The 10,799-nt window shown below is 48.2% G+C and overlaps 1 protein-coding gene across 1 annotated transcript; it reads left to right on the top strand.

The window, feature by feature from the left end:
• The first annotated feature begins 4,306 nt into the window (after positions 1–4,306).
• LOC124654384 (protease Do-like 5, chloroplastic) lies at positions 4,307–10,306 on the top strand. Its single transcript, XM_047193392.1, has 8 exons — positions 4,307–4,528; positions 4,618–4,779; positions 6,777–6,839; positions 6,993–7,082; positions 7,180–7,302; positions 7,405–7,492; positions 8,955–9,029; positions 10,144–10,306. The coding sequence occupies exons 1-8, from the start codon at positions 4,307–4,309 to the stop codon at positions 10,248–10,250; spliced, it is 930 nt and encodes a 309-aa protein (XP_047049348.1). The 3' UTR covers positions 10,251–10,306.
• The last annotated feature ends 493 nt before the right edge of the window (positions 10,307–10,799 follow it).

The raw sequence follows: 10,799 nt of genomic DNA, 5'->3' as shown, positions 1-10,799 counted from the left end.
TTCACTCACGACGACGATTGGATGCTCCGTGAAGTAATGCCGTAGTTTGCGGGCTGACCTCCAAACCGCATATGCCAGCCTTCGATGATGAGGGTACCTCCGTCTTGCGGGTGTGAGTACTTCGCTGAGATAGTAAACGGGCCTTTGTACGCCATGTACTCTTCCCGCCTCTTCTCGTTCGACGACCAAGACGCCGTCGAAGACTTGAACTCGTCGCAGCGATGTACATGAGCAGCGTTTCCTTCTCGCGGGGGGTTACAAGGACTGGAGACGTCGACAAGATCCTCTTTAGATTATCGAAGGATTCCTGTGCCTCCTTCGTCCATTCGAACTTTTCCGATTTTTTCATCAAATTGTAGAAAGGCAAAGCTTTTTCTCCTAGCTTGGCAATGAACCCGCTGAGTGCCGCCAAACGTCCCGCCAATTGCTGCACTTGGTGCGGATTCTTTGGTGGCTCCATGTCGAGAATAGCTTTGATTTTCAAAGGATTGGCTTCAATTCCCCGGCCGAGATGAAGTACCCTAGTACTTGCCCCCCTGGTACTCCAAAGAAGCATTTTTTGGGGTTTAACTTGATCTTGTACCTATCCAGGTTATCGAAGGTCTCCCGCAAATCGCCGACGAGGGTGGCAGCGTGCTTCGTTTTCACCACGATATCGTCGATGTAAACTTCGATGTTACGCCCGATCTGCTCACCAAGGCAAGCTTGCATGCAACATTGGTAAGTTGCTCCCGCATTTTTCAGCCCGAAGGTCATGACGTTGTAACGTAAAACGCCGTGTGGGGTGATGAACGCGGTTAGCTCCTCGATCTTCTTTCTTCAATTTGATCCGATTATACCCGGAGTAGGCATCGAGGAAGGAGAGGCGATCGCATCCAGCCGTGGAATCAACTATCCGATCAATCCGAGGCAACGGGAAGTGATCTTTCTGGACAAGTGCTTGTTAAGGCCGGTGTAATCGATACACATGCGCGAGCGGTGGTGTCCTTCTTGGGTACCATGACAGGATTAGCCACCCATTCTCGATTCCTTGAGCTCTCGGATGAATCCTCGCTTGCGAAGTCGATTGATCTCTTCGCCAATCGCTCTCCGCTTGGGTTCGGAGAATCGACGCATTGATCGTTGCACCGGTTTGGTCGTTGGGTCGACATTAAGGGCGTGCTCAGCCAAGTTCCCCGGGGATACCCGGCATGTCGGATGGTTCCCATGCAAATATCTCCCAGCGCTCACGGAGGAACTCGATGAGCGCGCCTTCCTATGCGACCGTGAGGTCAGCCGATATATTGACCGTTTTCTTCGGTCATTGGGGTGCACCTGCAGTTCTTAGCTTCCTTTGTAGCGTCGAACTCGTCGGATCTTACGTTTCGGTTGTCTGGCTGGTGGTTGCGTATGATCCACTCGCTGCGTCGATTGCGTTGAGTTCCTCCTTGGCGCCCGAATTTCGAAGCGATCTTCCGAAACTCCCTATCACAGGTGTCTGACCGAGCAAAACTCCCGTGAACGGTTATTGGGGTCCCGTTGTTGCCTGGCATCTTTAGCTTTAGGTACGCATAATGAGGTACGGCCATAAACTTGGCAAACGCTGGCCTGCCGAGGATGGCATGGTACTGGGATTCCCAGTCGACGACTTCAAACTCGATCTTTTCTTTTCTAAAATTGGTGGGTGTGCCGAAGACTACATCCAACGATGTTTTCCCAAGAGAATAAGCGGGTCGAGTCGGTATAATGCCATGGAATCCTGTATCGGATTCCTTCAACGATATCGATCGTTAAACCCATTGCTTTCATTGTGTTGGCAAATAGTAAATTTAGGCCGCTTCCTCCGTCCATGAATACTTTGCTCATGTTGTACCCTCCGATCCGTGCCTCAAGGACTAGAGCTGCATGGCCGGGTCTAGGAACGGCTTTCGGGTGATCCGTTCGTCGAAGGAGATGCTTTGTTCTCGACCGACTGATGAATTCGGGTGTGTCGACCATAGCGACTTTCGCATACTTCACTTCTCGCGAGAATTTCTTGATTTCTCTTTTTGAAAAGCTGGTTTTGTGAATCATGCCGACCTGCCCACGCGGCTCGGGAATACCTCGGCCGGTACATACTCGTCCTTCTCCATTGGTTCATATGGCTTCCGCACGTATGGCTCTGGCACGTACGGCTCTGCCCGATAGCTGTAGGATCTCGCTCTCTTCTCCATCATGTGGACTCTTGATATAGCTTCACTCCTGAGGTCATCACAGAACTGGCGGATCTCCAAGAAGTGTTGGCAGTTCCTTAACAGGTGACTGGATTTCTCTCGACCGTCCTTTGGGTCAAAATAGGAGTGGAGATAGCATGGTGCATCGAGTTGCTCCGTGGCTGTCAGGTGCGGCGAACGAGCGCGGCCATGGATTGATTGCATGCCCTCCTGTTCCCGTTCGGACTGGCGAGGATGAGGGGCTGCACGTTCTTCTTCTTCATAGCATAATTCCCTTCGCCTTTTCTTCCTTGCTGTCGCGGGGTCAAAACTTCCTCGGATGTTTCCATGCATGCTCCTGGGCGGAATTCCCGAAGTTGCTGCCAAGGTATCCTCTGCCGAAACCGAGGGCCTGAAATCAGACGCATTTGTCGTTGGAAGACGAAGGAAGCCCCTGGGGTCGATGATAAAGTGGACGCCTCCAAAGGTAGTGGTCATGTTGTCACACGGTTCCGTAGGAACTGAGTGCGACGTTTTGAGGTGAGGTACGAACTCGAAAGATCCGCAGCGGATCGAATCCTTCGGGTTTGGGGGTGTTGGTGACTCAAGCACGAACGCCGCGGATGTGACCGGTACCGCCGATGCCCCGCCTTCGTGCCGACAGGTTTCCACGGACGGCGCCAATTGTCGAGGGTGCTCCTCGGCAATGCCCTCGATAGGGGCTTAGGGTTGATGGAATCCCGCAAGCCGACACGAGACATCGGTACACGTACAAGCGAGGAGAGCGATTTACCCAGGTTCGGGGCCCTCGATGAGGTAAAACCCTTACGTCCCGCCCGTCTCGTTCTTTGATTATGATGAAAACAAGGTTACAATGGGGTGCCGAATAGTTCGGCCGTGATCTCGTCGAGATGCTAGTTGCTAGGGTAACCTAGTTCTAAGCTTCTGCCGGCTGTTGTAGCTAAGATTGATTGTGTCCCTCGGCAGGCCCCTCTCCCGGCCTTTATATAGGAGGCCGGGTCTCAGAGAGGTCTCACCGAGTACGACTAGGTTTACGAGTAATTTTAGATCCAATCTTTCCTTGCTCGATCGCTTCCTTGCCTTGCTCGTCAAGGAACCTTCTGGTGCGCCGTCCTAGTGGCCCATCTCGCCTTCATGTGTCTTCATGGGCCTCCAATTAGTCAATACAGGATAGGGTAATGTGGGTTACCCGAAGGGTAGTGCCCACGTCACTGTTGATCGCCTGAACCAACAACCGCGAGTCCAACTCAATGCCAATTCGGGAGATACCCTAGTCCTGCACCACCTGCAAGGCGACTGCATGCCTCCACTTCTGCTTAGAGAGCATCGTTAACATGGTTTAACTTTCCTGCCGCAGCACCCACGACTTCCGCTTTAGAGCTACAAACTATGAAACCCCAGTCACCACTTCGCGATATAGGATCAAAGGCACCGTCAATACTTATTTTGAGCACTCCTTCATCAGGAGATCTCCCCCGACGTGGTTTAATTTCGGGTCGCCCTGTTGGAGATGTCCTAAGCGAATGCAAACGTTGACCAGGTGATAGGGATGGCAACGGGTCTGCTCCCCATCGGGGAGTGCCATCTCATCCATATCCCCATTTAGTAGTCGGGGAGATGTTTTTCCCATCCCCATCCCCACAGGGTTCGGGGCGAGGATTCATTAAGAAGCAAAATTCGAATGATTTGCTCGTAATTTTATGATCTTATATATTTTGCACATAAAAATAAGCAACTTTGTAATATGTACGAGATAAAATAACAACATATTAGTATCATATGTTTAATAATATTAAAATATACTACATCAGACACAATATTACAACATATTTCACATAAAAATGTATCAATTTACATGTATATAAAATTATAACGGGGGTTAGCGGGGAGCGGGGATGGGGAGACCTTTTAATACCCATCCCCATTTTAGCTTATAGGGATGAAAGTTGTCCATACCCGTCCTCTAATAGATGAATTCCCCACGGGTTTACGGGGAAACGGGCCCCATTGCCATCCGGTCCAGGTCTGTTCACTTCCCCTCCCGGCCCCACTTGACAGAAACGGATTGCAAGCTCGAACGAACGAGCGCCTCTCCCCTCGACGCAGAGTTGGACATGGCGCTCCAGCCACTGCTCCGCCTCCTCCTCCGGCCACCCCTCCCGCCTCCGCCTCCGCCGCCGCACCGGGCGCCACATCTCCCACCCACTTCATCCACCCGCCGCGCCGCCGCCGCCGCGCTCCTCCTGCTCGCCGTCGCGCCCCCTCCGCGGCTCGCTCGCGCCGAGCCCGACGGCGAGGACGACGTCGACGAGCCCCGCGTCGTCCGCCTCTTCGAGGTAGCACCCGCACCCCCGCCTCCTTAGGCCCCGCCTCGTAATATAGCAGTTCGCGAAAACCTAAGTCGCGCGCTCGCTCGTGTCTGCAGGAGGCGTCGCCCTCGGTGGTCTTCATCAAGGACCTTGTCATCGCCGCGCGGCCGCGGGGACGGGGCGACGGGGGAGCGCAGCAGACGGTGGAGGACGAAGAGAGGGGCGCCACGGTGGAGGGGACCGGCTCTGGCTTCGTGTGGGACTCCTCGGGCCACATTGTGAGCCTACTTAATTTCGTTTCTCCGTTGGTTAAATTCCTCACGGGTTTCACGGAGTATTAGTGATAGAATGTGAGATTAATTGACACTGCGAGGATATTTGGTACTGCAGAAGTAGCAAAGTACAGGCAAAGTCCTATGACAGTTTCCCCCTTTCTGTAGTTTTTTGCTTGCCTCTTTAGCTGCTAATCTAGTAAAAGCATGTCTAACAGGCCCTTACTTTTCCGCCCCGTAAAACGCGAGTATTTCGTCCCGTATAAAAAAAGTGCTCCTAGATTGATCGTTCCGTCTAGCAGACCCCTTATTTCACCCTGTAAATTCGTAAATTTAAAACCCCGGGAAACTTGTTCATATTCATAGTTCATAGATTGTCGATCATACATAGGATCAACATATAGACATACAAAATTGCGCGATCCTAAATGGATCGCGACTTCTAGTCGGAGAGGTCGACGATGTATGCGTCCGCCTCCGCCTCCCGCGCCTGAGCCTCCTTCACGGCGGCGATGGCCGCCGCCTTCTCTTCTTCTTCCGCCCTCTTCTTGTCGGCGTCGTCCTTGAGGGACGCTGCTATCGCCTGCAAGAAGAGGGGATCTTCCTCCTCCTCTTCCTCCTCTTCCTCCTCGCCGGCGAGCGGAGCTCCTCCGCCGCTGGTGCTCCCTATGCGCACGTCCCATGCCGCCTTCGCCCGGCGGTTGCGCTCCCACTTGGCGCGCCACTTGTCGAAGTCGGGTCCGCTCATCGGCTTGAGCGGCGGATCCTCCTTGTACCAGCGCCCGCCCGCGGCGAACTCACGGAGCGACGGCGGCACGTAAAGCGCGCCGGCGTACCGGCACGCCGCACGGCGACTCCCCGCGGCGGAGCGCTTGCATTGGCGGAGCCACGCCTCCTCGACGGTGTCCGGCGAGCGGGATCGCTTCGATCCGCTCGCCGGCGACGCAGTATCGCTTCGGCGTGCGTACATGCTGACCGGCGGTTGAAATGCGGAGCTAGGGTGCGCGGGATTTCTCGCCGGAGCTAACTGGGGAGGCGGCGGCGCACGGCGGAGCTAGGGTTGCGAGTGAGGGGTTAACCCCTCACTCGCACCTTCGCCCGGTATAAGTAGGGGGCGGCGGTGCGGATATCCTGGGCCCCGTATTCCGCCGAAACGGGCCGGCCCGAATACGGGGCCTGCTAGACAACCCAAACCGCGCCTGCCCCGTATCCCGCCGGAATTTTACGGGGTGGGCGGGTTTTAAGGGGCCTGTTAGACATGCTCTAACAATTATCCTACCCAGCATGTAAAAATGGTACATATGTTAAGTTTCATAGTTGATAATTTTTTATCACGAGATCGCGCGCTGATATTTAAGGCAGATTTAGTGCAGTTGCTGGGGAATTTGTCCGCCGTGGGGTTTTGTTATTTTTTTCTGTGCAGATGCAGGCTTGCATCATTTGATGCAAACTTTGTGAGCGTTGATCCACCAACGCACAGTGTAATAATATTTCACCATCCTCGAGTAAGCCAGAATAAACAACAAAAGTTCACAGCTACAGGCAGTCAATTCACATTGTGAGAACTGAGAGTCCTTTCAAAAGCATTTCGTTTTAGTCTGCCGTCTTACTCTTCACTAGGCTGTTGCAGCTCTTTGACTAAATTGGATCAGGTTGTATCTGTGTGGCATTTCATTTGCTACACTTGGGAGTACCCGCACCAAAAGATTCAGTTCGATTAAGTGCGGTTCCGTCCCATTTGAATCCATGATGTTAAATAACCTACTGCTTAACTTGTATGTGTGCAACCACATACACTGCACAAATTTAAATCGATTCTCAAGACTTCAATAGACCTATATCCATAATCCTGTTATGCCGCAAGGTTTTCAGTAACTACTACGTATTTGTTTTGGCACTTTTATGTAGTGTTTGGCTATAGAACACATTGCATGAACATAGATTCATCTTGACTCATGCAATCTGTTGAAATTTCTAATTGATTGTTTACTTTGTTGCATCAGGTAACAAATTACCACGTGGTTGCAAAATTAGCTGGGGATGGATCTGAATCACATCGCTGCAAGGTTTTACCTTTCAATTTTACTATCTACTCACTAAAGATAATGCTTCTGCCTTTTGTGACTTTCTTAGTTGAACTGGTGTCTATGCATTTTTTTAGAGAGAGAAGAGAGACCATTGCTTATGCCTTTTTACCCATTGCTTAATGGTTTTTGTAGGTCTTCTTACAGGATTCGAGTGGCACTAGTTACTCAAAGGAAGGGAGGCTTATAGGATATGATCCAACATATGATCTTGCTGTTCTGAAGGTTTGGAACTGCACTTTTTTGGCTGGAGTAGTGCAGTTGCGATGATGTAAATTTGGCTCCATGTTTGCATTCTTTGAAGTCAGATTTGGTTCTGCAGGTTGATGTTGATGGTGATAGGTTGAGACCTGCTCTTATCGGCACTTCACGGGGTTTGCGAGTTGGGCAGAGCTGCTTTGCCATTGGAAACCCTTTAGGATATGAACACACCTTAACTACTGGGGTAATACCACCTGTAAAAATATTCGTTTTTCTCATTAAATACAACTTTTTGAATTGCCTTGGCAAAGTATTCTGATATTGTGATAACTAAAGTATCCTATAGGTGGTTAGTGGATTGGGGAGGGAGATACCATCTCCCAATGGGAGGATGATTCGTGGAGCCATACAGACAGATGCTGCTATAAATGCTGGTAATGTCTTGTTTCAGTGCATATTATGAATCATCAGTAATGTAGAAGAAAGCAGCACATATGCAGGAACACGTTTATAATTGTATGGATAATAACTTTTTGGAAAACTTCTTGTTCTTTATATGCTAAACTTTTGGTCCTGCTTGGCTGAATAGAGGCCCAAATGCATAATCCGATTAATATCCCTAGGCTACTGATGAACGAACTGTCCTAATATTTTTTTTTTGAAACTGAACGGCAGGAGCTCTGCCTTTGCATTATAGAAGGGGAAAAACCCACAAGCTTTACAAACTGTTTTTACAAATAGTTGTCCAGCCGTAAGAAGACTCAAAGAGAGCTGAAAAAGAAAAAGACTCAACGGCTCAATAACTCAAACTGCACGATGAGTCTGTCTAAACATCTCAAGGTCCTGCCTTGCCTTGTCAGCAACAGCGTGAGCTTGCATCTCGATGCCCTAGAAATTATGCCTGTTTCGCTCGTTCTAGATGGTCCACATGTCATAGACCGCCACCATGACCTCCTTCTTGGCGTTTGGGCTCTGATCTTTGGTTGATATTTGTCCACCAGTCATCCAGGCTAGAGGAAGAAGCAGCCACTTGAGCCATCATCCACTCGCTCATGGTGAATTCAGCCCACACTAATTTAGCAAACTGTCCTAATATATAAATAGGTCTTAATTGTACTGAACTTGGTAGATTTACTACTATATAAGTTGACAATAGTCTAGTTAAAACTTAGCCGCAGATTCTCCTGTGGAGGTACTGCTAGTTTGGTACGGTATTAGTACTACAACAACAGAAACATCAAAGCCTTTTATCCCAAGCAAGTTGGGGTAGGCTAGATATGAAGCCCAACAAGACCTTATGGAAACCAAAAACAGAAATAGAACAAAATAAGCAAACAAAGTACGAGCAAACTAAGATTCCAGCACATGGATTGTTGATTTCTATGTTGTCCTATCAAGAGCCAGATCTCTAGGTACGGTACTACTACTACCCTGCTAAAAAGATTTTGTGATGTGGTCTGACTGCATGGGTATAGAGACCTGTCGGTTTTGTCAAGTTGGCATTAATAGGTTGTTCATAATTCACGTCCCTCCATACATAGAAATGCATCACAGGCATACTGTCCCAACCTCTCTTTACTTATAAAAATCACTTACAAAGCCACAGAAACACATATTTTGTAAGGGAGAGGTTGAATTCTGCGTGTCCATGTCTTGCGGTTCAACTTGATCAAATGTCATTTTGTAGGCACCAGTCCATGAATCCTCAAAAAAATTGAGGGCAACTATTTGTTTCTTACTCCATTATTCCTCCTTTTGCTTCTGTTCCATTTTTTTATTTATTTCTTTAGTCTCGTTGCTCACTGCACAGTTCATTGATCGCGTAAGCTGAATGTGAATGCTAACATGAACTGAATACTCCGTAAGGTTATTTACAAATTTTGCTAATGTCAACAGGTAATTCAGGAGGCCCGCTAATTGACTCTTATGGCCATGTAATTGGAGTTAACACTGCTACATTCACACGCAAAGGTATTACCTCAATATCACAAGATAGATTGCTGAAGATATTTTGTTTTGCCTCCTTTTATCCGCCTTGACTGTTGTGGTGTCAAAGGCCGAGCATCAGTTTATTTCTTTTGTCACATGGCATAACTCAAATTAGCTTATATTCTCACGCAATGAAATCAAGTACTCCCTCCAATCCTAAAAAAAGCATTGGACCATTAATACAATTGTGTTTTGTAATTAAATCCTTCCAAAATCAACATTGATGGCCTGTCCTGGAGCGGGCCATGCATGCATGCATACGATGTCTCTCTCTCTGCATTGATGCATCGTGATTAAAGCGGTCGCTTGCCATCGTTAGCTCGCCTCTTCTCTTCTTTCCCTCGCTCTAGCAGGAATCCGATGGAGTGTAAGTTAAGGAAAAAATAAATGCGAGCTTTTTTTTGTTTTGCAAAATGGTATATTTGCAAATAAGTAGGTTTTAATCCTTGAGAAATCTTTTGTTTGAAAGAAACCTAAAACACTGAGAACACAACATACTGTCCCCGCAAAACAAAAAACATAACATACTGCAGCACAAACCTAAGCAATGCAGTTTCATGCCTTGTGAGTCCTTTTAGGAACCCATGTTTCCTATATGATGATGGGAATGGTTAACAGAATGTCAAGATCAAAATTTATTCTTCTTTTCATGATATTCCCCAAGAGGCAGGCAAAGTGTTATTACGCTGTGGTCAGGCTACTCATGCCTTGGTTCGCGGGGAAGCTAAATTTTTCTTCTGCAAACTCAAGCACATTCTTTTTCATTATGTTTATTCCGTGCATGTTGCAGTGGATCTCTCTCGTTTAATGATAGGTCTAAAGCAATTTAAGAAAACCTGTTGGTTTGGTTGTACCGGCTAGAAAGTGGTAGTCATAGATCGCTAGCTTTGTGTGATTATATGTACCGGATGGACTTGATGCCACTCCTGGTTCTGGCACAGTGACAAACATAAAAAATCTTGAGGCAGATCTCAGAACTTAAGCTGTGAATCCATCACTGGATCACTTCTCTTGGTGTTCAGGATCCTGTGCAGAAGATATACCAAAGTGAAAGCTTGTCTGCAAACTGACGGATCCTCGTGTCTGTGTGCTGCAGGATCTGGCATTTCTTCCGGGGTGAACTTCGCCATCCCTATCGATACCGTTGTACAGTCGGTGCCTACCCTAATAGTGTATGGAACCACTGTAAGCAACAGGTTTTAGTTAACCCTGCTGTACATTCTCTGCTCAATCAATGCAAGTTCTCTCTTTGCTGCGTCCTTTATTGTCCATTGCTCAAAGATTGCCTCTTCAAGAGACCCCAGATTGTTTTATCCGCAGTAATTACCGCATCGTCTTTCCTCCCCCTCTCTCCATGTCACAAAAAAACTTAGATGATTAAAGTGTAAAGGTAACAGGTGATAATTGCTAGGAACTTCAGAGAAAAGAAATGAAGCTGGAGGTAAAGTACACATGCAGCATCGAAAGTACAGTACTTATGAGTAAATGAGGAAGCTAGCTAGTCAACACGTGAGCAAGTGACTTACTGTAAAGGAAATCTGATTTATTGGGTGATAGTCCTGTTCCTATCAGGACCCAAGAATCGGTGTCATCCCACGCAATGTCAAGAAAAAAAGTACCCACTTTTAGTCCTACCATAAGAGCGACAGGCTCGGCATGAGCAGAAAGCATTTGCTGTGTGACTGCAATATACTCCTTTACAAATTAATGTCGGCCTTCTCTGGTTTGTCGGATTTTTAACCCTGGCGTATT

Source organism: Lolium rigidum, chromosome 5, assembly GCF_022539505.1.
Source record: "Lolium rigidum isolate FL_2022 chromosome 5, APGP_CSIRO_Lrig_0.1, whole genome shotgun sequence".
NCBI lineage: Eukaryota > Viridiplantae > Streptophyta > Magnoliopsida > Poales > Poaceae > Lolium > Lolium rigidum.
The sequence above is the reverse complement of the archived record's forward strand: the minus strand, read 5'-3'. Positions and strand labels throughout refer to the sequence as shown.

Bases quoted from the DNA above. Each gene is read 5' to 3' on its own strand.
- LOC124654384 (XM_047193392.1), top strand. From the start codon at position 4,307: ATGGCGCTCCAGCCACTGCTCCGCCTCCTCCTCCGGCCACCCCTCCCG. The intron at 4,780-6,776 runs GTGAGCCTACTT...TTGTTGCATCAG, and splicing joins GGGACTCCTCGGGCCACATT to GTAACAAATTACCACGTGGT. The intron at 7,083-7,179 runs GTTTGGAACTGC...TTGGTTCTGCAG, and splicing joins ATGATCTTGCTGTTCTGAAG to GTTGATGTTGATGGTGATAG.